The 25,377-nt window shown below is 37.0% G+C and overlaps 2 protein-coding genes across 3 annotated transcripts; both read right to left on the reverse strand.

Annotated features, from left to right (window-relative positions):
* Positions 1-369: 369 nt before the first annotated feature.
* Positions 370-13,458, reverse strand: LOC140832150 (ubiquitin carboxyl-terminal hydrolase 9-like). The gene is made up of 14 exons (XM_073195999.1): positions 13,200-13,458; positions 12,933-13,096; positions 12,539-12,787; positions 11,999-12,143; positions 11,344-11,403; positions 11,161-11,256; positions 9,817-10,200; positions 9,593-9,733; positions 3,943-4,113; positions 2,373-2,630; positions 2,128-2,276; positions 1,399-1,926; positions 1,020-1,296; positions 370-817 (listed from the first exon to the last, which is right to left on the reverse strand). Exons 2-14 carry the CDS (start codon positions 13,091-13,093, stop codon positions 653-655), a joined length of 2,784 nt encoding a protein of 927 aa, XP_073052100.1. The 5' UTR covers positions 13,094-13,096; positions 13,200-13,458; the 3' UTR covers positions 370-652.
* Positions 13,459-14,307: 849 nt separating this feature from the next.
* On the reverse strand, positions 14,308-21,078 carry LOC140832151 (uncharacterized). Of its 2 annotated transcripts, none has more exons than XM_073196000.1 (9): positions 20,899-21,078; positions 19,808-20,765; positions 19,330-19,625; positions 16,848-17,975; positions 16,594-16,752; positions 16,168-16,501; positions 15,995-16,065; positions 15,777-15,899; positions 14,308-14,895 (listed from the first exon to the last, which is right to left on the reverse strand). In XM_073196000.1, the coding sequence occupies exons 2-9, from the start codon at positions 20,739-20,741 to the stop codon at positions 14,590-14,592; spliced, it is 3,351 nt and encodes a 1,116-aa protein (XP_073052101.1). In that variant the 5' UTR covers positions 20,742-20,765; positions 20,899-21,078; the 3' UTR covers positions 14,308-14,589. The 2 variants fall into 2 exon arrangements, with proteins under 2 accessions (XP_073052101.1, XP_073052102.1); XM_073196001.1 differs by having other exon boundaries at positions 19,330-19,595; positions 20,899-21,076.
* Between the last annotated feature and the right edge of the window lie 4,299 nt (positions 21,079-25,377).

The raw sequence follows: 25,377 nt of genomic DNA on the forward strand, positions 1-25,377 counted from the left end.
ATAAAATTGATCCGTATCACAGATAAAAATTCGTAAGACTATCTAATAAAAAACCTATTCTTCATTTTGTGTACGCCTCAAAATTTCTTTGCCTTTTCTTCAGAATATACATTTATATTTTTATTTTTTGCACGAAAGCGTCATTTGAAAAATAATACCAACCCCACCCAACCATTTACAATATTATTTTTCGACACCCCTTCTGTCCAAACAAAACCAGACTCGTAGGTAGTCCCGATTTCAGAGATGAATGTAACACATTTTGATCGCCATTAGAAAAGATTACAATGAGCCCATTAACTGAAAATGCAACTCTCTGCCCTCATTACATGATTTGCATAAAATAATACTGGCAAAGTAGGACAGCCCTAAAACTTTGAAATGCCATAGGTTCCATTAAATTAAATTGCCAAAAGATACGCCTCTGGTCATCCAATTATGTACTTTAGATTATCAATGACATAACAATATGATCTCTTTCCTAGCTTACATGACTTTCACCGATGCTGCTCCTATACTATGTTGCCACCTTTCAGGGAACTTTTCATGGTTGCTTCAACAGCTCTGACCCTCAACAACAAAAACGCCATGCTCCATTGTCAAAATCCCAATGGGCACAGCTTTAACCAACACCAAACTAATTCAGGCAAAATTAAAATGCCCTTTGACCTTCTGATGGCTCTCCCACTGCACCATTTGATTTAGGTTTAACCCTTTGGTAGAACAACACATAAGCTGCAGATGTCTTGATTTCAGACTCGCTCACAGCCGAAACATGAGCATCATCAAAATGATACCAACTTTTGTCGTCAATTAACTGCAAGAACATGATAAAAATATGTGATATGCAACAAAACAAGAGGCCTGAAATTGGAATAAAACAAGGCTGGCAACTTAAAGACCTAAGTCATACTCTTACTCTCAACCAAAGTGTCTTATGAAAATTAATGATAATACAAGGGCATTGAATTTAGGATCTGGGGGGGGGGGGGGGGTGGTATTCCGGATTCTGTGACTACCTTGCAATAAGCAGAGTAGTGTCCACCACCAAGGCCCCCATAGTGGTTGCTGATAGCATACAGCTCATATACATGTGAACCTTCAGACGCATGATTACTCTTAATGTATCTGCTCAAATCAAGATTTTGAATGGGGAAATTGACAAATGTGTCAAGTTTATTTTTCTGCCATCGGCTGTACGAGAACCTTTTCAAGTGAAAAACAAGCACATCAGGCAACCTCCACAAATCCAACTTTTTACTTGCTTGTCTATGTTCCTTGCATCGAGGACAGTACCTATATATCACATCATTTAATAAATGATACAAGGTAAGAAGATCAGTAGTTAAGACAGTGCAGGCAAGTTCGTAGTAACCATACAGTTAGAGTCTATCATACCACATATCATCGGGGCCCAGAGGTTCCTCTTTCAAAAATGCATCCAAGCATGAAAAGAGAGAGATGGCTTCTTGCTTGGTTTTCTTTGCAAGAACCCCAGACTTGTGAACCACAGGAAGGTCCTTCAAATAGCTAGCAGCATACAAGTCCTGCTCTTTTGCGGTCCAGTCCAATATGACTTTTATCAAACGAGCAGGTCTTAGGGGTGAATCCTTCATTATTGGCCTGCACCCATATCCCTTATCATCTGTGATGCAAAGACAGAATGACAGCTCCCTGCTGGACATACCCTCCGGCTCTATGCCATCTGTTGAATTGATAGTATGTTCCAATCGGTCACAACTTTTCATTTGCTCTTCCATTGTTGTCAAAGCAGAACCATTTTCTTCGCCACTCTGAGTCGCTGAAGTGAAAAATGCTGTCCTTCTTAGAGGGGCAAGCATTTTCTCAACAGCAAGATCAATATCAGACCCATATTGTGGGTCTTCCAAGACAGTAACTAACGGAGTAAGGAACGGCTTCCTCTCACTGAAGAGAAAAGTGTTTTAAATCAACAAATGCAGAAAATAGAAAATCATTTGACAACCAAATGCATACAAGAGAATCCATAATTCGAGAAGAGTAGCTTATAATCTTGACTCTGAATGAATTGAACAATTTTCCTGCTAATGACTAATGACAACATAATCATACAAATTAACAGCTCCACAACCAAGATGAGTAACTTACGATCCCTGGTATCGATGACATATCTCTAGTCTGGTTAAATCTGCATCTGTTTTGAGGAGTCTGTAGGCAACTATATATTCTTCGTCTTTTATATCAGCCAATGGTTCGGACGGATTTTCCAAATAACGATAAATGCGATGTTCATAGACCTATACATCAAAAGTTGGTTTCAAATAAACAGCGGGAGTGAAAGACCTATGCTCATCATCCGCTCATTAGCAGGAAAGGAATGCGGAAAAAACTACCTCAGCAAGGAGCAAGTATTCATCACTGCGTAGGCAGCATGCCACAGCCAAAGCCTGGATAAGATCTTTGCAGCATCCTTGCTTTAAAACAGTAACTGTGAATGGCATAGGAAGGCCACTTCCATCACCATAAAATACTGTTGTTGTCATTGACCGAGTAACTGTTGAAGGAAGAGGCAAGGACAAGTACATAAAGGGATCAAATGTTATGGATATTTTGTCACAAGCTGGGCAAACCAATGTCGATTTGTATTGACCCTGAAAATTTCCCAGACAATGAGACAGATGTTATAGAAGAAAATATTCAGCAAATATAAAAAATTTAAAATTCTAAAGAATTTTCTTTCAGAAAGCAAAACAAAAACAGAATTATCATATGACCGAATTTCCAAACTGTGATCATACTATTTTCGAGGAAAAATTCATTGAGGTGAACAATGCCGAATCTTGGTACTGTACACTAAAAAATTTATATGAATACAGGAATTGTAAACTAGTCTAATACATCCCAAGAGTACAATTTGAGCTTGATCAAGCTTTGAGCTTAGAGAATGTAGATCCATGACAACGGTATAAAGAGAGAATTTAGCTTAGGACAGCAACGCAATTTAAGCTAACTTATCTACTAAACAAATTTATATGAATACAGGAATTGTAAACTAGTCTAATACATCCCAAGAGTACAATTTGAGCTTGATCAAGCTTTGAGCTTAGAGAATGTAGATCCATGACAACGGTATAAAGAGAGAATTTAGCTTAGGACAGCAACGCAATTTAAGCTAACTTATCTACTAAACAAGCAATCTATATAATATCTCTTGCAGATTGACAGATTGAAATCTTGCTAATGTCATTCTATTTCTAGCTATGCAAGAGTGTAAATTAAATAAACACAATATGGAAGTAAAGACCAGCAGAAGAACAAAGTGTTTAAATTTTAGCTTCATAGAACCAAAATATACTGAAATAACAAGGTGATGCAAATTCAGAGACTCGAGATGACAAAGTAGAAAAAAATCAGTAGATCTTCTTTTGTTTCATAGGAAAAAGTCCTTTAAAGATTATTTTCACGCTAGCACAGTACCCAAATATCATTGTGCATTCAATTTTTTTTTATCTATTTTTACCAAGCAGTGTAAAGAGAATCGGAGGTCACTTTCATTTCGCAGCAACAAATGACAGGATTCTTAATTTAAAATCCGCACAATTATTTGACTTCAATTTGAGTCCTAAGTAACCTAAAATAATTTAAAAATTTATTATTAGTAGTCTCCTTAGTCTAGTCAATCTTCATTACAAGAAATCTTCCAGAAAATACTTAGAAAACCGACCCTGAGACTGGTTCTATCAAGGTCATCCTGCATCTGTTCGTTACAAGAATGATAACACATGCTAAGGAAAAAACAATCACCACAGACAACTGCGGAAAAGAGTAAAATTTCTGATAGAAATACACAGATGGACATTGATCTCAGTATCACCATCCAATTTCTTTGGTTTTAAAAATCTAGAAAAGCGAATCTAAAAATTATTCATGCTTTAACTGCACCTACGGGACAAGATTATTCACCTGGCAAATATCTACTATAACTGAATCATTTCTGGCCTTGTGATACCTCCAAAATTCATCAGCAACTTCCTTATCTGGCCGACCGTCAAAATCCTTCGTTTCAATATAAGGTTTCTGTTTAACACGATTCAAATCTTCATGGAGCCCATCAAGCAAAAATGCAAGTAGTTCCTGATTAAAAAATAAATAAATTGCCATGAAAAACAGAGTGAATTATCACACTGACGAGAAAAGGCTTGCTCATTTCCTCAGACAAATTTTTATACGACAACTCCACCTCAACTGTGCTAAAAATCATTTGATAAAACTAAAAACGATGGTAAAAAATGTAATCTTAAGAGAATAAAAATCGTGTATTTTATTGATCACCAACACTAAGCATTTATAGTACATTTGAGAATAGATAGAAACTAAAAACTAGCACAAAACTAGGAACAACCTCAACAACTAACAACCTCCTAACAATCATGGAGGAAATCAAGGAAACTAAAGATAATAAAATGATAAGATAGGAAGAGAAGATAAGGTAAGGAAACACAAGCAAAAAATCTAATAAGCTGCCTATCCTAACACTCCCCCTCAAGTTGGAGCATAAATGTCTATCATGCCCAACTTGCTTATACAATTTTCAAACATTGGTTTAAATAATCCCTTGGTGAAGATATCAGCAGCTTGCTCGGTTGATAGGACATATGGAGTACAAAACAGCCCATTATCTAACTTTTGTTTTATGAAGTGTCGATCCACTTCAATGTGTTTAGTCCGATCGTGCTGAACTGGATTATGAGCTATGCTAATTGCTGCCTTATTGTCACAATACAGTCTAATTGGAAGAGTAGTCTCAATTCTCAGGTCCTTTAACACTCTTTGAACCCAAATAGCCTCACATATCCCATTAGCCATAGCTCTAAACTCGGCCTCGGCACTGCTACGCGCTACAACATTCTGTTTCTTACTTCTCCATGTGACAAGGTTCCCCCACAGGAAAGTACAGTAGCCCGAAGTTGATTTTCTGTCAGAAATGGACCCAGCCCAATCAGCATCTGTATAGACTTCCAACTTCTTGCTCTCATTCTTCTTGAAACATAAGCCCTTTCCTGGACACCCCTTTAGGTACCTTAGGATTCTGTTAACGGCTTCAAGATGGTCTCTAGAGGGAGCGTGCATAAATTGACTCACTAGGCTCACAGCGAATGCTATGTCTGGTCGAGTGTGAGATAGGTAAATCAATTTACCTACGAGTCTCTGATACTGATACACATCTGTGGCATTCTGAGTTGTGGTCTCCCCGAGTTTTTTATTTGCATCTATTGGTGTCTCAGCGGGTTTACAGTCACTCATGCCTGTCTCTTTTAGCAAATCCATTATGTATTTGCGCTGAGAAACAGCCAGCCCCTTGCTTGACCGAGCAAACTCCATAGCTAGAAAATACCGAAGCCCACCTAGATCTTTGATCTCGAATTCCCTTGATAGTTTTTCCTTCAACGAGCTCATCTCCTCAACATCATCACCTGTGAGAATAATGTCATCCACATAGACAATCAAAACCGAGACTTTTGATCCCGAGAACTTTGTGAACATAGTATGATCGGATTGCCCCTGCACATAACCTTGTTTCAACACAAATTGGGTAAATCTTCCAAACCAGGCTCTTGGAGACTGCTTGAGACCGTATAGGGCCTTCTTCAACCTACAAACTTTCTTACCACATGTATCTTCAAATCCGGGAGGAGGATCCATGAATACTTCTTCCTCTAACACTCCATTTAGGAAGGCGTTTTTCACGTCGAGCTGTTGAAGAGGCCAGTCCAAGTTTACCGCAATGGACAGCAGCACTTGGACAGTGTTCATCATCGCAACAGGCGCAAAGGTCTCTGAATAATCGATGCCGTATGTTTGAGTGAAGCCCTTGGCCACAAGGCGTGCCTTGTATCTTTCAAGTATCCCCTCTGCATTAAATTTCGGTGTAAACACCCATTTACACCCAACAGTAGACTTCCCCACAGGTAGCTTCTCAAGAACCCAAGTCTGATTTTTCTCAAGGGCACCAAGTTCCTCGTGTACAGCTTTCTTCCACTCAGGACTCTCTAAGGCTTCTTGAATATTTCTTGGAATATGAACAGAGGAGACATTACCTGAAAATATTGAGAATTGTGGAGACAATCTAGAATAGGAGACAAAGTTTGATATAGGGTATTTGGCACATGATCTTCTTTCTTTTCGTAGAGCAATTGGGAGATCCAGAGGGGTAGGGAACTTACCTTCAGGAGATGGCTCTGAGTTGGACTCATGGTCAAGTTGAGCTATGATGTCTCTCCCCTCTTGATGTGAAGCCCTTCGCTGGTAGACTTGTTCATAGAATTTTCCTCTTTGAGTACTACCTTTATCAATTGGTGAAGATTGAGGAATATTTGGGGTAGTGGGACTAGATTCATTATTCTGCAAAATTTTTGAGTAGTCCACATTTATGTCATCAATGTTTCCCACAATTTGAGGGCTTGTCGGTATAGCAACCGAGTCCTCATGTAATCCAAGGATAGGTTTATCACTTTTTTTGTTAGAAACCGAAAGAGGTGACAACAAATCAGCTTCACTAGGTAACAAACAATCATCTTCACTAGTCCTTATCTCCCCCTGAAGATGAGGCCCAAAAAACGGTGTTTCTTCAAAAAAGGAGACATCAAAAGATACATACATTTTTTTTGAAGTTGGATCAAAACATTTGTACCCTTTTGAGTGGAACCATAGCCAACAAACACACATTTTTTAGCCCTAGGATCTAATTTACTCATGTTTCGATCAAGGTTTCTCACAAAAACAGTACATCCAAACATCCGGAGAGGTAGAGAAGGTGAGAACAATTTCGAGTTTGGAAAAAAACCTTTGAGAATATCCAGAGGTGTTTTAAAATTGAGGGCTTTAGATGGCAATCTATTTATTAAATAGACTGCTGTTAGAATGGCTTCGCTCCACAAATATTTCGGGACATGATTAGAGAACATAAGAGCTCTGGTGACTTCTAATATGTGCCTATTTTTTCTCTCAGCCACACCATTCTGTTGTGGAGTATCAGTGCAGGAGCTCTGTTGAAGAATACCATGCTCTTTAAAATATTTTCCTAAGGTCTCTTTAAAGTATTCCCCTCCATTGTCATTTCTGATCATTTGGATATTCGTTTGAAATTGATTGACAATCATGTTGTGAAAATATTTAAAAATTTGTTCAACTTCAGATTTGTCTTTCAACAAAAAAACCCAACAAGCACGTGAGTGATCATCTATGAAAGTGACAAACCATTTTTTTCTGAGAAGACCCATAACACTAGAAGGACCCCAAACATCACTATGTATTAGTGAGAAGGGTCTACTAGGTTGATAAGGTTTTGGTTGATACACAGATCTATGATGCTTAGCTAGAGCACAATTTTCACATTTAAACAATGAAGGATTTTTATTCAGAAACAACTTTGGGAACAACTTTTGCATATAAAAGAAACTAGGGTGTCCTAAACGACAATGCCATAAATAGACTTCATTATTCAGATTAATAGAGGTAGTCTTCAAACCAGAGAATGCTTGAGCAACGTTACAAGCGTCGATTTTCCCATCAAGGAAGTAGAGTCCACCATATTCCCTAGCATTGCCAATCATCTTCCCCGAGTCCACCTCCTGAAAAACACAAAGAGAGTTTGAAAAGTTAGCTTGACAATTAAGGTCTTGAGTTAGCTTGCTAACAGATATAAGGTTACAAGACAATTTAGGAACATGGAGGACATTTGAAAGGGTAATAGATTGTGAGAGTTTGATGTCTCCGACTCCTGCAATCGGGTTGAAGGAACCATCAGCTATCCTAACTCTTCTATTACCTGCACACGGTTTGTAAGTGGAGAAAAAAGAAGACGAACCAGTCATATGATCAGTTGCACCTGAATCTATGATCCAGGTACATTCGGCCTTAGAACCTATGAGAGAAACAATGGGACGTTTACCAATTTGTGCTACGGAGCAGTTTGTAGAGGATGGGATTGGATTTGGGGTTCGGAGTAACCTAACAAGTTGGTCTACTTGGTCCTGAGTGAATGGAAACTGTCCAGAGGTGATTGGAGGCCCTTGAGAAACATCAGTCACGGTTTGTAGCGCCTTCTCAGACCTTTTCTTCCAACCAGGTGGCTTTCCGTGAAGCTTCCAGCAATTGTCTCGAGTATGCCAGGCCTTCTGGCAGTGGTCACACCAGGGCTTCTTCTTCTTATCAGTATTCGGAGGTGAGTCCGAGTCTCGAGATACCAAGGCTGAGTTATCACTTATCGGGCCAATATTGTTCTCGGTATGAGTATGCATTACCTTCTTCCTGCTCTCTTCTTGGCGAATTTCAGAGAAAACTTCTCGGATTGACGGAAGTGGTTTTCTTCCAAGTATTCGGCCTTTCACTTCATCGAGATTTTGATTCATTCCAGCCAAAAACATGTAAACCCGATCATTCTCCTCCCTCTTCTTTTGTCTCGCATAATCATCCTTGCTGGCCCAGACATCATCGTAGTGTTGATCCAGTTCCTGCCACAAAGCCGCCATCTCATTGTAGTAAATGGTTACCTCACGATCACCTTGTTTCAGATTCCAGAGCTTTGTCTTCAACTCGAATATTTGAGATGAATTTTCGGAGTCTGAGTATGTTTCTTTTACCGAGTCCCACACATCTTTCGCAGTCTTCATGAACATGTGTGGTCTCGCGATTGAGATGTCCATGGAGTTGAGAAGCCAGGCCATCACAAGAGAATTTTCGGATCTCCATGTTTTGTATGTTGGTTCTATTTCGGCCGGCTTCTCTGCCTCTCCTGTCAAATACCCCAGTTTTCCACGCCCATCAATGGCGAGTTTTACGGACTGTGACCACTCCAAGAAGTTCTGCCCGTTTAAACGATGGACAGTGATTTGTATCGAGGTAGATGTCATGTCGTGAGGAGATGATGAGGTAGAGATTCCAGAGGTTGCCTCTGAGTCAGAGGTTAGCCCAAACGAGCCAAAATTTATTCCGTTGTTGGCGGCCATGAGCGATTAGCGACCATGCTCTGATACCATGTAATCTTAAGAGAATAAAAATCGTGTATTTTATTGATCACCAACACTAAGCATTTATAGTACATTTGAGAATAGATAGAAACTAAAAACTAGCACAAAACTAGGAACAACCTCAACAACTAACAACCTCCTAACAATCATGGAGGAAATCAAGGAAACTAAAGATAATAAAATGATAAGATAGGAAGAGAAGATAAGGTAAGGAAACACAAGCAAAAAATCTAATAAGCTGCCTATCCTAACAAAAAACACATAATCCTATTATTGCTAATTGCCTCAAGTATGATAGAAAACTAATGATTTCAAAAAACTAAGAATCACATCAGATCAGTCAGTAGAAACTACAAACCGTAGCAATATATCAAGAATCAATCAACTAAGTGAATATATCAAAAGAACAGATATGATCATAATCAAGTAACTTGCTACAAAATTGTCTGCATATATCAAAAAGTGTACCATACTCACATCAATAATCCTCTGACGTATGAAAAAAAGGAAAAAAGATGTAATACAAATACAGACACCACTACAATTTCTTGCCCAAAATTCCACGAAGTTGCAATCCTCCTTACCTGTGAATCATGCTGGTTATACCCACTAAACTGAGGAGCAAAACGAGCAAGTTTCCCCTTAAATGCACGAGGTGCAACAGGGGTTCGCCCAGAGGACCAGAGTTTCCTTAACAACTCACCAAATGAAAGTGCAAGCTCTCCCTGCAGAGAAAATACAAGAGGTTAGGACACCTGCAAAAAATATGCAGTAAACAAAACCTTGCACAACATAGGACAGCAGTTACATGCATCCCTAAAGGGTTTTGCCTGTTGATTTCATCACTGTAATCTTGCAAGAAGTACTCAACGAGGTGCTGTGTATGAGCTAAACACTGAATTGAACTATTCATGAAGCAAGTGTTCCCCAAATTTTGCAATCCTGCCAAACCTCCTGTATCTCCTCTGCGTGCTGGCTTCAAATTTTCATGTCCATCCTCCATATCTCCATATAAGGATGTAAAATTACTTCTTTGATATATGTCGGAGCTATAACTACTTGAATACCCATTGGTCATAGTTGGGCCACCGGCAATTGAAATAGGCGATCTTCTAGGTTCAACGGGAACCAGGGCCAAGCCATTCCCAGTTGAATCCATGCCAAATTCATCAATTGGCACCTCAAGAAGAATCTACACGAGGTCAGAGATTGCATCAGAGGCCAGCGAGAAAGGCTTATATATATTAACCTAGTCGATGCCACACAGTTACAGTAAAATAAAATGAGTGTTCATATACTTGTACCATGAATATTGTAGGGATTGAAGAATGTATAAAACTGATATTCCCAACTTTTCCAAACATGTGGGTTTTGTAGGTTTGTGGCTTTTTCACAACTTCACAACTACTGCTTGAATGAAAATCATACATATAGGGGTCTTTTGGAACAATAAAATGGGTAACACATCTACTCAAATTATATTTTTCTTTACCGTCAATTAGATATGTAAGAAAACTAAGAGAAAACAAATAAAAGAACAAATGAAAGACAACAAACATTGATACTAAAAGAAATTTTCTAGATGCAAAACAAAAAAAATTCACTACTTCTTTCAATTGAATAAACAAATGAAGACATAGTTTTGATGTAATACAGTCCATTCCAGAATCCCGTGCCTGGCATTTGCATTATTTCTAAACGGCTTTACTAGGATTAAAGCAACAATCAAAATAATCAGCTACTTCTTGGAGTATTTTATTCTTGGTCGTTTCATCCCATGTTAGACGAACTGACAGAACGTATAAAACATATAAGTCGACTCCAATGAAATTTACTAGCAATACAAAAGCATTTTTACCCTACAAACCTATACCTCCACTGTGTTTTAGTACATCCAAGTATTTCTTAAAACACAAATTATTTCAGAAGAAAGTTTCAATTTGAAAACTTGGTCTTAGATTGGTTTGTTTTCTGACTTAGACCAATAAGATTTCCTTCAGCTCACCACAATTGAACCTCATCAGCTATCAGAAACAAAATAGAAGTCTAAGTTCACATAAGGAGTTACATGCATTACATAAACTAATAAACTGACAGTAAGGAACAGAAAGTATAATTATTCTCCAATATTAACATTGTATCATGGGCTTACGTCTTGATCCATCTGCAAATTAGACTCCTCCAGGGTTTGATTTGAGGAAATTAATATGGTTTGCTTCTGCTTATTGAAGCAGTCCCAGATATATACCTGCACTTTTAAGAAAAAATAAGAACAAAGATCTTTACACCATCACAACAACGTAGATACCAGACTTCTGTTACTGCTTCAACAAACCTTTTCTGTGTCTAAACCTTTAAGTCGACAAACTTTCTCGTAGAGTTCACGTACGGAAGCCTGATATAAAAATATATAAGATGTGGCTCAGATATCAGGACAAAAAGGATTTATTTCAGATACACAAAAAGTGAGACGTAATCTATATTAAATTGGCCAAAAAACTTTGCTCAAGGGTTTCTTCCTGGGACAACATTAATGATAATTCTCATTATGTCAAGCCTCCGTAAACTAATTGTCAAGAAACAAGAAAAGAATCCCATCACGTTCTTGGTTATCCACATGGGGAAGGGCAATAAATATGTAGGCTTCACCTTGTCTAAAGTCAAGTAAACCTCAAACGATCGTGCAAATTCATATTCTACTGGGGAAAAAGTTCCGTAGATTTACTATACATAAGGATGACAAATTCTAGAACAACAACCTGCATGAAAAAATTGGAATTAGCCCCATCATAGGCCAAGATTCCAGAAATTGGTATAACAATAGCCTGTTTTTACAAAGTTCATGAAGAAAAAAAAAAGATTGTGCTGTTTTGTTCGATCTAAACAGCTAAGTTAGCTAAGATATATCTAATGAAATACTATTTCTTTGTGTGCATCAACCACACCCATGTAAATACAAAGAAAGCCCTAAAGCACACTTGAGATAGTACCTTTTTACTTAGCTTTAAAACTACTTCACTCTGATCTCTGGAGTCAGTTAACTTGAGGCACAGCGGGAATACCTCCACACTGAAGTGCTTCTGCTGATCCCCAACAGAAATCATCTGTCGCGGCAATGGTGGTCCCCCTTTGTACCTAAGAGTGCAAGAAATAACAGAGATTCATCAAACAGAACAAGTGGAGATAAGTAAAAAGCACACTGCCCTCTCCCACAACACAAAGGATGACCCTTTACCAAAGTAGGACCAGTATGCAAAAGTTGAAACACGAAAAAATACGAAAATAGAATCAATCAACTCAAGTTACTAAAATCCTTCAAATCACAGCATGCAGTAGGCTATCATCTGCAAGTGCTTCTTCAGGTTCTTATTAGTTTCTCTTGATGAGAATGAAGATTACAATAAACATCAAAATTAATGTCTCTTAAGATGGTCTCTACATAATTGAACCTTTCTCGGGGATACAGCAGGGCATTATGTTTGAAATATATGAAATTAAAATGGATTTGCATTTACAGTCCAAACGATTACCACTTCAACAGCTTATCCCAGATTTCTTGAGGAACTAGGTCATAATCACGCCCTTCTTCAAGGCATTTTCGAAGTTCTGGATCATCGTCTTTAGCGTCCCTTCCATTTACAACAATGTCACTATTGTCAATTGGTCCAGGTCTATCTTCTGTATTTGATGATGCTACAGATACAGATTCGATAGAACAATTGTCAAATGGATAAGTGTCGACCATGAGCCCGGTATACTTCTGCCAGGCCGTGAACCACCTGTATAAAGGCATAAAAATTATCATTCACGAGGCAAAACAAACACATGATTAAAATCTCTTGTTTCTTTTTAATGACACGAATCATTTGAAGTAGACTACAACAACTTAGTTGCCTATAATAAGTAACAAACAAAAGAATTTACCGTCTCGATACGACATAATACAAATTTCCCTCGCGCAAATTAGCCTCGGCTTTGGCGGTCAATTCCTGCACAACCCTCCTCTCTTCCTCGGGCTTGCATGTCAACTCTATAGATCCATTCTCCATCATGTAATGACACCCCGATGAATCTGGAATCGTCATTATCTAAACCGCAAACAAGAAAATACAATCTCAAGATTGGGACATCGATTCCACGAATACAAAATCTCGGCATTGAAATCCTGGAGAATGAAGTAATCGAACTCACCTCGTATCAGACGGAAATGGGGAGACCAGTAGACACGACAACAAAATAAAAATCAAAATTCAACAAAAATCCGTATATAGGTATCTGCGACGAGAGAATTGAGGAACCCTAGATTACAGGCAACAACAAATTCGGATCGCGAAGGTGAAGAAAAGGGAATGAATCTAGAGAGTTCTATGTGTACGTAATTCAATTCAATTTCCCCGATGTTTCATATACGACCAGCTTTCCTCTTCTCTGTCGTAGTTGGCATTTTAGAGGCCACACCCACCTACCGATGTACAACTTTATTTTTATTTATAATAAAATAATATATTATAATTATATAAATTTTGTGAAGAGTAATAATGTAATTTGAGTTAGATAAATTAGAAATAAGTTGTAAATATACTATTGAAAAAATTGTTGGTACAATGTTTTATTGGTTTTACGTATAATTGATATTAAACTAAATAAATATAGAATGCATACGAATTGAAATATAAATATATTTACCCCAAAAAAAATATTTGATCATATTTAATATAGTTAACCGTAGAATCTTGGCCATTTTCGTTACGGTCAACCATCTGGTGTCATGAAGGGGACATTCAAAAGATTGTTTTTGTTAATTAGTACAATTAATGAATATGTTTCCTTCTCTAAATACATATTTACCCCTCATTCTTCTACTTTTTAAAATTATTATTATTTTATGATGATAATGATGTTTTCTAATCCAATAATTTATTTTTATTTTGACATTCCAAAGGTATGCAAATGGCATAATTTTTAATTATATATATATATATATATATATATATATAAACGTACAAGATATCACATCTACTCCACAAGTAAAAGTCTACGAAAGGTGAATCAGATTTTAATCAATCGTGATCAGAGTTTTAATTTGTTGATTGATTAGTAATTTGAAATCCAAAGTTTTCCTTTAGATTAATTGATGATTCCTAACTGCACTTCGCCCACACGAGATCTGAGATTCCCATTTCAAGAGAGCTTCTGACAGAAGGCAACAAATTAAAGGTTCCGATATCAGTGACACAAGAGCTTAACTTCAAACAGGACAAAACCTTCCATATTGAACATTCGAAATCTTACGAGTATCCGAAAACAATGAATATCAACTTATATGCACACAAGTCTTGCATTGCAATTTGCATCATATACGTTCAAAATATCCTTCCTATCCTAATGGCCTAAATGAATGAAACATCGAGATTACACGTTAGATGGATCGTACAGAAGTACCTCGAGACATTTCAATAAACCAAGCCAACGACGGCTCTTAACTAAAGCTAAACCACTAACCTCAGCTGTACAACATGTCTAATAATTATAAGATCCATCTATTGGACCTCCTCCGAGCTAGCAGAGGCCTCGTTCCCAACTATAGGTGGTGTCCCACCACCTGTATCTCTTCTTCACTGGACACACTATCTTCACTAGAATTAGAAAAGGGTTCACTTTCATCGTCACTGACAACACCAGCCCTCCGTCTCCCTCTAACGATACCTCTTCCCGGTAAAGCCAATCGTCCACGTGTTCTGGCTTTTCGCTTACCCTTAGGGAATTCTTCTTGCTGAGATTCAAAACTCCTGCTCCCAGCATCCTTGCTTCTGCTGTCTTCATTATCCTCTGACTCGACACTCACGGAATCGGTGTCAAGCTTGCGTCGCTTTCTACTTCCACTAGTCTGGAATAGATAACTTCACGCTCAGTTGATGTTGTGATTCATAGTCAAACATAGAGGCAACAAACAATATCGGTTTCAAAACCAACAGACAAGAATGAGAAGTATCAACAAACGTTTTCCCGCTTCAGAGAAAAATGATAAAAGACGACTGAATGGGGAAACATAACATCCAAGAGGCGATTGTTTTGAATAAAGTCAACAAGCTTATTGATGACAAATTAACCACCAAACTGATGAGAAAGAAACCTGAAACTACACAATCGACCATCACTGAAGAGATACTCAAGGCTATTGTGAATATACCCAGAGTTTTAAAACAAAACCATAAGCAAAAAGATACAGAGGATTGGCCAACAAGTTTTCACAAAATAAACGAGAAAAGGCACGATATGAAAAAAAATTATAATGCTTTTGATAAAGTATAGAAAAAATGTTTGTGATCAAGCAAGGGAATTTCACATACTTTCAACACAAGACTGAAGTAAATGCAGGATCCTAGACAAGTCTATACCCTATAAAAGAATACATGAATATACGGTGACTAGTGGTACTCACTTGATCCATCAAACAGTTATTATACAACAATGATTTACCGTCCTTTTTTAAGGCCATAGATAGGGTACAGTCAAAATGAGGTAAAGACAATAGCTTAGGGAGCGATATTTAAACTTTTACAATGGGTAAATGATTACATTATTCTATCTGTTGTGTGATTATATGTTAGCTCAATCAACAGGGTATAAGTTATAACATATAAAGAAAAGGATCAAAGAAATAAAAGGATAGATATTTGTATATAAAATAGCCAAAATCAGTATTTCTAGGGATTTCAAGGTTAGAGGGCAGGGAGCTGGGGAGGTAAATAAGTTGCATCGACTTACTTTGGGACCACGATCAACCAAACGAGCCCATTCGCTTCTGTTCCTCAAGCAATCAAGAACAGCCTGTGAGTGACTAGAATATGCATAACGCTCTCCATTGTGCTTCCTCAAGTGTGGCCAATGCTGAGAGCAAATAAAAATTTAGTTACATCTCAATCACGAGTGAAGGAGTTGGGGCAAGACAAGGAATTGAATTTTCATATCAAATTCATCAATACCGGAAGAACAGCATTGCAGAGTTCTTCATAAGTCATGCGCTTTCCTTCACTCATAATCTCAGCAATCAAACCTACAAGTTACAGTGTTATCAAAGTGAGGGGAAAATATCTCCAAGTACTCCAAAGTAGAAAAGTGTCTGTTTACAAGTCTTAATTTCTAAAGCGAAACAAACCTGGTAAAGTACGATTGGTTGGATGACCAAGCATCCGTGGATCATCATCAGAGGAATTCCTAGATGAGAGGTGACTGGATGATAAATCACGTCCATGAGCATTGCTGGAAGATGATAAAGAGCTGCTTACTTTTCTCATCTTCATAGAGTGCACTCCCTTATCTGAACCACCATTTATTTCTCTTCTAGAAAGCCGATCAAGGCTACATCCAGTATCTCGCCTCCTGCTTTCAGGTGAAGAAGGTTTTCGGTCCATCTTCTTAGCTTCATTGTCTCTCTCTTGACTATGATGTGAAACATCCCTAGAAAAATCCTTGACTTTTCTCCTAGAAGACTAATCATTCAGAAACATGAGACTCACCACTTAACCCAAACAATAGCACAATTTACCAAGAAGCTAAGAATAGAACATCTAAGCTCGCTTACCATGCCATGATCTTTCCAACAACTGCTAGATGTTCGCTTCATCAGCATGCTTGTTGCAGTTGGAGATGCTAGCTGAGGTAAACTGCCAGCATGACGCATGCGTGGAACTCTGGGAACTCGAGGGGAGCTATTTAGTTCTTGATGCAACAGAAAAGCAAGCTACCGAGAACATAGCAAATACGAGTGATCAGTTATAAAATTTCTTGAAAACAAAAGAACGGAAGAGAGAATTATTTTTTTGTTCTGGCTTATACCTCTTCATCACTCAAGGCAGCAGGAACATTTGAAGATGATGGAGCAGCCACGGAAGCCACATTTCCTCTGGAAGATGGATGACTACCAGAATGATAAAACTTGTCAGCTTTGCTAGGTACAAATGAACCAGCAGCTTTACTCTGCAGGTTTGTGGCACCATCAGCCTGTGGTGGATGGGCACATTCCACAGATCCTGGGGCATCTTTTACCTTAGATATCAACGGTACTTTAGAAGAAGAATGAGTGGCGAATTCCTTTGAATCAGATGATATTTTCTTCGAATCTAAAGTCTGTGACAACTTAGTTAACTGTGATGTTTCTGATGGAGGGTTCAACCTTGAAGATTCTTTCACAAACTTCCTCGGTCTCCAACATTTTCTGGCATCCCTTTCCAAATCATTAGCTGAATTGTCTTTAGTAGTTTCAGCAGTGCTTTCAGACAATTCCTTCTTCTTACTGTCAATAGTATGGTTTTGAGCAGTTGGGGTCAAATGATTGTCAGAGAATTTGGACAAGGTACTGACTGAAGTTGTGGACTTTCCCACTGAAACCACCACTTTACTGTGGTAAGGTGTTGAATTGGTCGTGACTTCTTTACTTGATTTAAGCATTTCCTTGGCCACTTCTGAAGTATGTGCAAGTTCAGAAGACCTTTTTCTTGCTCCCATAGAAGCCTCTGAACCCGTTGGTTCTCGCTTGGATTGATAGGGATTACAAAGTGAATCATCAGATTGATCTGTTTTGGTAATAACAGCAACATCTGGAATCTTATTACCAGCATCCGCTCCGTGGTCAACTGCTTCAGAACCTGGTGAAATAATCACTCTACAATGTTCAGAGAAAACATAATCAGAGGATTCTGGACGCTGACTATCAGGCTTTGCAGTGTTCAACTTCACACGATCCAAAGGTAAAGACCCAAAATCATCAACATCTACCTCTGCTTTCAATTTCTTATTAGGGTATGAGCTGGCCTCCTCTATGTTCGGATCTTGGCCATTTTTACTCTCTTTAGCATTTGGACCAGCAAGTGTCACTTCTCCAACCAATGAATCCTTGTCATGTGAGCTAATTCCGGCTCCCGTTCCTCCTCCAATATCCTGACAACTCTGAAGAATATCTTGACCCTATTTAATATATGACATAATAAACAAAAATAGTGGCAGTTCAGAAACTTGATAAGTGCAGAGATTAACCAAATGAGGAAGAATTTGCAAAAAGGAAGAGGAAGAGAAATGCTTGGTGCTGGCCAACTAGAAAATGTTATTTGCAAGAAAAGTGACTGCTCTTTTGAGGCTGAATTGATATATATAGATTATAGATGAGCTCATAGGGAAACGGATTTTTAAAAATTTGGTGAGAACTGAGAAGTACATGCAGGGACCATGCTAGGTATGACATAGTGTTAGCGTGTTAGGTGCAATATATCCCTATATATAAGATTCAGCGTACATTTCAGGCAGGCTTCGAGGGCATAATAAGAGAAAAATGGTTTCTAGAAAAGACAATATCAAGGTATCAAATAATTAGGCTAGTAAACTGTGATGAGGAATTGTCAGGATTAATTCATCCAGTCATAATTTTACAGGCAACATTCCATCATCACATTTTCTAGCTGAAATTTTCTTGTACAAAACCTTTCCACCTGTAAGTATATCTCTTTTATGTTCCTTGTGGGCTTCATCCTCATCCTCCCCATATAATCCTCCAATTTTGAAATTATCAACAAGGGATAATTGAAGCCCCAAATCTTTCCATAGAAGGATTGTTAAGCAAAACAATGTTGAAACAAACAAGCCAAAGCACATGACATGATATAAGTTTCCATGGTAAAAAGAAACAGTAAGTTAGATTTGCAAACTTGATATTCCAACTCTCTCTTATCCATACTTAAATGATCGGCGACCAACAAGAATTTAGAGTTCGCCCAGAACTAATGTTTACTCTTACTATTCCCCATTGTACTGGTAGAGATTCCATGAAACATGAAACTTTCAGAATCTATATCCCAGACTATGAATTCAAAGTTAAAATTGTATTTAATGAGACATACGTATGCCATGAATTCCATATTCTATATATTCTAGACCGGGCTAAGAGATCAAGCTACAAAATAACCAGCCGTGAAAAATTCAAAGATTGGTAACCAGTTTACACAATATAGCATACACAGTTTATACTCCACCAACTAAATATGGTATGTTATCAACAGGAATACTCGGATAAACTCAAAGTCAGTGGCGGATTGGTATTCCATGAGTTAAACATGAGATCCTTAACATGCAGTAGGTGGTATTATTAATTGAAAGGTTTTTTTTTTCCTTTTCTATTTTTTTAAAAAAAGTTAAATCTGGTTTTCTACTCCCCTTCAAGTGTCTCAAACTCGGGAACATTGAACTCCTAGATACAAAAATTTTCTCATACACCATGTTGTCTCGTCTTAATTTAAGGAATTACATGAAGTGATTTGCGAACATATACCTCTTCTTTCAAGGGTGGCTCCTCAGAATTGAGGTTTGAACCTTTATTACCAGAGTCAGATAAACTCACTGACCTCATGGTAATGTGATCTTCTTTGGTCTCTTTCTTTGATATCCCATCACTTGAAACATTAGTCCCAAGGGAAGCATCTAGACCACGCCCATTAGTCGCTAAGTTCGTAGCACATTCACCAAGACCATAAGATTGTTGATCAGCAAGAACATCTCTGCCACACTCTATGCCATTGTTGACCTGAAGCCTTCCATCTTTAAAACATTCCAAACGTTTCTCAGTATCTAATAATGTGAAACATAATATAAAAAAAAAAATCATGGTCATAATCATAGTTCATGCAATAAAAAATGCAGGAAGCAATAGTCATGAGTAGTTTTCTGTAACATATTTATTTAAAATAAACATCACAATGCCAATTGCAATGAAAACTTCAAAATGGAGAGCAAGATGTAAATCAACTCACCTTCCTTAGACGCATGAACAAGTCGCTTCATAGCATCTCCCCCTTTCTCATTGCTCCTTGCCTTTTTCTTCACATTTTGATCCTTTGAAGCACCAAATGTCTCTTTCTTGCGCTTGCCACAGTTTAATAAAATAGGCTGCACTGATCTTCTATCAATCAAATTATCCTCAGAGCAGACAAAATCAGGATTTTCATAATCCGATTTCTTCCTCTGTCTTGAAGCCACTTTCTCATAACAGCCACCTCCTTCAGGGCTTTTTATACCAACAGTATCCACGTTTGGAGCAGCCAAAATATTTCCCCCCTCATTTGCCAAAGAGAATAAAACCCCAGCATCATCATCACCTTGATTGGCATCTCCTTCAGTTCTCTTCTTAACGAAATCTTCTTTATTTTCCTCTACCTCACCATTACTAGAGCAAGGGAATTCGGAATACTGAAAATTAAAGTTTTTAGGCACATATCCAGTAGCCTTCCACAACTCAGGACCATAAATAGACAACATTTTAATCCCAGAAAACAATCCAGGATCTCCACCAGGTACCCCTTGCACGTGAACCCTCTCCTCCATAGGTATATCAGTCCAGAGCCTAGCTGGCTTACGTGAGGAAGCACTTGCTGGGTTTGGGTTGCTCATCCTCAACGTTTTGGTAGGCAACTCGACAAGAAATTCGGCAACTTCAGTCTCCTCGCTATCATTTCCAACACCAGTACCGTCATGTTTCCTGCTCTTGCACTTATCACAAGCAAAAGATTTTTCACTTTTGACATAGCGTGAGCATCGTGTGTGAACCCACACCCCGCACTCATCGCAATTCACCATCTCTTCACCATCATCGAAATTCACACCGCACACGCAATCAACTGTCCATGATCCGTCCACCCAGTCCTCGTGTGCTTCCGATGTGGAAAGCCTATGCGAATGATTTTTCATCTCGACAGAAGGCCTCTCAAAAACCTAGAATTAATTTCAAGCAATGAAACCCAAAATCCTCATAAAACTACTTCATTGCAAACTCAATATCCAGATTGATTTATCCATATATTTTAACCAAAACACATAATCAGAAAATAAATAAATAAAAACATACCTCTTCACGAACAATTATTGATGGAAAAGGTCATCGGATTTGAAGATTATCGTTTCGTTTGAGAGCACAGAACGGAATCGAAGGGACTGTGTAATTTGGGTTGGTGAATGGAGTGGCGCCCGAGAGAGCTCCAAAATATCGCGACCCGGTTTTTATAATTGGAGCATCCGACTGCCCGCCCGATTTAATTCAAGTGAAGATCCTGGAAGAGCGTTCGGATTATGGGTCAAGGTTAGTTCAACCAAATACAGAAGGCTTGTGATTGTTAAAAATAAATGATTTGAATATTGAAAAGTAATAGTTGAATATTTGAAGGTTGAAAATAAGATTTGTAAAGTTAGAAATTTGTGTGTAATGATGTAGGTAATGATGTATTTTATTTTTTGGATTATGTGTAATGAAACTCTATAAATAGATCTCTCATTTGTGAAGAAAATCACAATTGAGTAGAGAGAAAAATATTATAAAGTGTGTAGTTTGGTAAATTTTGAGAGTTTGAGATTTTTACTTTTTATCATAAATTTTTACTTTTTCACAACACGTTATCAGCACGAAGCTCTAAAAGTCCTACATACTTTTCCAAGCTCCAAACAGAAGAAAAAGGTAACAAAAGTAATTATATTTATTTTACTATTATTTATTTATTGTGTATTTATTTAATATACAATATAATGTTATTATTAAAAATAATAAAAATAAATTTTTCATAAACTTGTTATAAATCCTGGGAGGATGTTAAGACGACATCCCACACTCCCGGTAAGGGATACGACAAGTATAAAAGCCTATAAGGTTTTTAAACAAAATAAATTATGACACTCATTATAATATTATGATATGATATATATAATTATTTAAACATGTCTAATATTATATACATCATATTATTACCATAAAATTATACAAATACATACATTTATTTTTTTTGTACACCAACGGTCATAAATGGTAAAAAACGGCTAGTTTTTGCCCTATAAATATGATCTCACAAACACATTCAATCACTACAACTTTCTCTTCTTCTCTAAAAATTATTCTTCATCAAATTTTTTGAAGAAAAAAGAAGATGGCTTTCTCAAGGATATTTTTAATTATTTTGGTTATCATACTCACGAGTCATGTATTTATAGGAGAATATCCTCCTCGTGCGTTTTCTTTATTTTTACAAATGCTTGTACTTGTTGTTTATCCGTTACTTTGTATTGCAATATTTATTAACTAATAAAATGCATCGTAATTTTTTTAGTACCACCATGTCAAATTTAACAAAGCTCGAATTTGTTGCGCTCGACATCACGGGAAAGAATTATATGTCATGGACTCTCGATGTAGAAATGCATCTTGAGTCATTGGGTCTAAGCGAGACTATTAAAGAAAATGGCATATGTACATCACAAGAAAAGGCAAGAGCCATGATATTTTTACGTCGACATCTCGACGAGGGATTAAAATGTGAATATCTGACTGAAAAAATCTCATGGCTTTGTGGAAAGGATTGAAAGAAAGATTTGAACATATAAGGGAAGTTATACTTCCGACCGCCCGTGAATGGAATATGTTAAGATTCCAAGATTTTAAGAAAGTCAGTGATTATAATTCAGCGATGTATCGAATAATCTCGCAACTAAAATTTTGTGGACATGAGGTCACAGAATCTGAGATGCTTGAAAAAACATTTTCCACGTTTCATGCATCAAATATTACTCTACAACAAAAATATAGAGTACGTGGATTTGCGAGATATTCTGAGCTCATCGTCTGTCTTCTTGTGGCGAAATAAAACAACGAGCTATTAATGAGAAATCATCAGTCCCGACCCACTGGATCAACAACATTTCCAGAAGTAAATGTTGTAAGTAAAAATGAATTTAAACCTCGGAACCAAAATCAAATTCAAAAACAAGATTTTGGTCGAGGTCGAGGTCGAGGTCGTGGACGTGGACGTGGACGTGAAATTGGTCGTGGTCGTGGACGCGGCCGTGGTTTTGAAAATAATAGAGATAGTTATTTTTATAACTTATCTCAAAAGAGCGTCTCAAACCATCCACAAAAAAGACATCATGAGAATACAAGTGTTAATGAAAATCACTCAAAAAGATATATGAAAGTTCTTGTTACAGATGTGGTACTCCAGGACATTGGTCCAAAGTTTGTCGAGCCCCTGAGCACCTTTGTAAACTTTATAAAGAATCATTAAAGGGGAAAGAAAAGGAGACCAACTTCACTGAACGCAGTGACCGTTTGAGTGATTCAACTCATTTTGATGCTGGTGATTTTATGAATGATTTCTCTGGAAATGATCAACATGTTGGTGGGATAGAAATGAACAATTTTGATGCTACAGATTTTCTCAATGATTTCTCTGAAAATGAACAATATAATGGTAGAATATAAATGTACAATAATTTATTTTTCATGTATTCATAGAATAATGTTTTATTGTATAATTATGATATGTGTTATATTTAAATATATATTGCCAGTAATTTATTTCATTGCATATTTTTTGAAGTTCAAATATGGAAAATGCTATGAGCAAAACTGAAGTTTGCATACCCGATAGTAGTACAACGCACACTATCCTCCGAGATAAAAGATATTTCTTGGAACTAAAACCAACAAAAACAACGGTGAATACAATATCAGGTCCTGTAGACTTGATTAAAGGATGTGGTAAAGCACAATTTTTGTTACCTAATGGTACAAAATTTTTTATCAATGATGCTTTATATTCACCACAATTGAAAAGAAATTTGTTGAGTTTTAATGATATATATTCTCATGAGTATGATACTCAAACAATGAATGAAGGGAATGAGAAATATATGTGCCTTATCACATATAAATCAGGAAAGAAATATGTGATTGAAAAACTACCAATGCTCCCTACTGGATTGCATTATACACATATAAGTCCCATTGAATCAAACATGGTAGTTGATAATTCTTCGATATTAACCAATTGGCATGATCGATTGGGACATCCTGGTTCAACAATGATGCGAAGAATTATAGAAAATACACATGGTCATCCACTGAAAGACCAGAAGATCTTTCAGAATAATAAGTTTCAATGTAAAGCATGTTCTCTTGGAAAAATTATTATAAGACCATCAACAGTCAAAATCCAAACTGAATCACCAATGTTTCTTGAACGTATTCAGGGTGATATTTGTGGACCAATCCATCCACCATGTGGACCATTCAGATACTTTATGATATTGATTGATGCCTCCAGCAGATGGTCACATGTATGTTTATTGTCAACTCGAAATGTTGCATTTGCAAGATTACTTGCTCAAATAATAAAATTGAGGAATCAATTTCCCGATTATACAATCAAGAAAATTAGACTTGATAATGCTGGTGAATTTACTTCCCAGACTTTCAATGATTATTGTATGTCTATGGGAATCATTGTTGAACATCATGTTGCTCATGTACATACACAGAATAGATTGGCTGAATCATTGATTAAACGTTTGCAAATGATTGCTAGACCAATGATTATGAAAACAAAGCTCCCTATTTCTATATGGGGACATGCAATTTTACATGCTGCTTCATTAATTCGCATCAGACCAAGTGCATATCATAAATACTCCCCATTACAGCTTGCATTTGGTAAAGAACCAGACATTTCTCATCTGAGAATTTTTGGATGTATGGTGTATGTGCCTATTGCACCACCACAACGAAAGAAAATGGGACCTCAAAGAAAGGTTGGAATTTATATCGGTTATGATAGTCCATCAATCATTCGATATCTTGAACCTCAGACAGGAGATGTGTTCACAGCACGTTTTGCTGATTGTCATTTTAATGAGGAAATCTTTCCAATGTTAGGGGGAGAACAGAAACATACCGAAAAAGAAATTACATGGTATGTATCATCATTGTTACATCTGGATCCAAGAACAAAACAATGTGAAAAAGATGTACAACAAATTGTACACTTGCAAAGAATAGCAAATCAAATACCAAATGCATTTGCAGACACAAAAGGGGTAACTAAATCATATACACATGCTGCAAATGCGCCTGCTCGAATTGAAATTCCAAAGAAACAAATGGAAGATACTCATGATGTCATTAAACGCCTGAAGCGTGGAAGGTCAGACGGTTCCAAGGATAAAAATCCTTGAAAAAGAAAATTCATAGAGAAACACGATGATCACAAAATAAAGAATGATTTTTCTGAAGAAACACATGATGATCACAAAATAGAGAATGGTGTTCCAAGGTAATATTTATATTATTTTTAAAAAAGTTTTAAATCGATTTTGTCGGCCATTTGTTTTAATTTAAATTTGTACATCCCTAATTTTAGTAATATTATTAGTTGCTATTAATTAATTTTAAAATGTTAGCATTGCTGATATTATTCATTTAATCAATATTTTAATTAATATGATTGTGATTTCGAACCTTATTATTTTTAATGAAAATTATTATTTTAATTACTCAAATCGAAGGAAT

The sequence above is a fragment of the Primulina eburnea genome, chromosome 5, assembly GCF_022965805.1.
Source record: "Primulina eburnea isolate SZY01 chromosome 5, ASM2296580v1, whole genome shotgun sequence".
Lineage (NCBI taxonomy): Eukaryota > Viridiplantae > Streptophyta > Magnoliopsida > Lamiales > Gesneriaceae > Primulina > Primulina eburnea.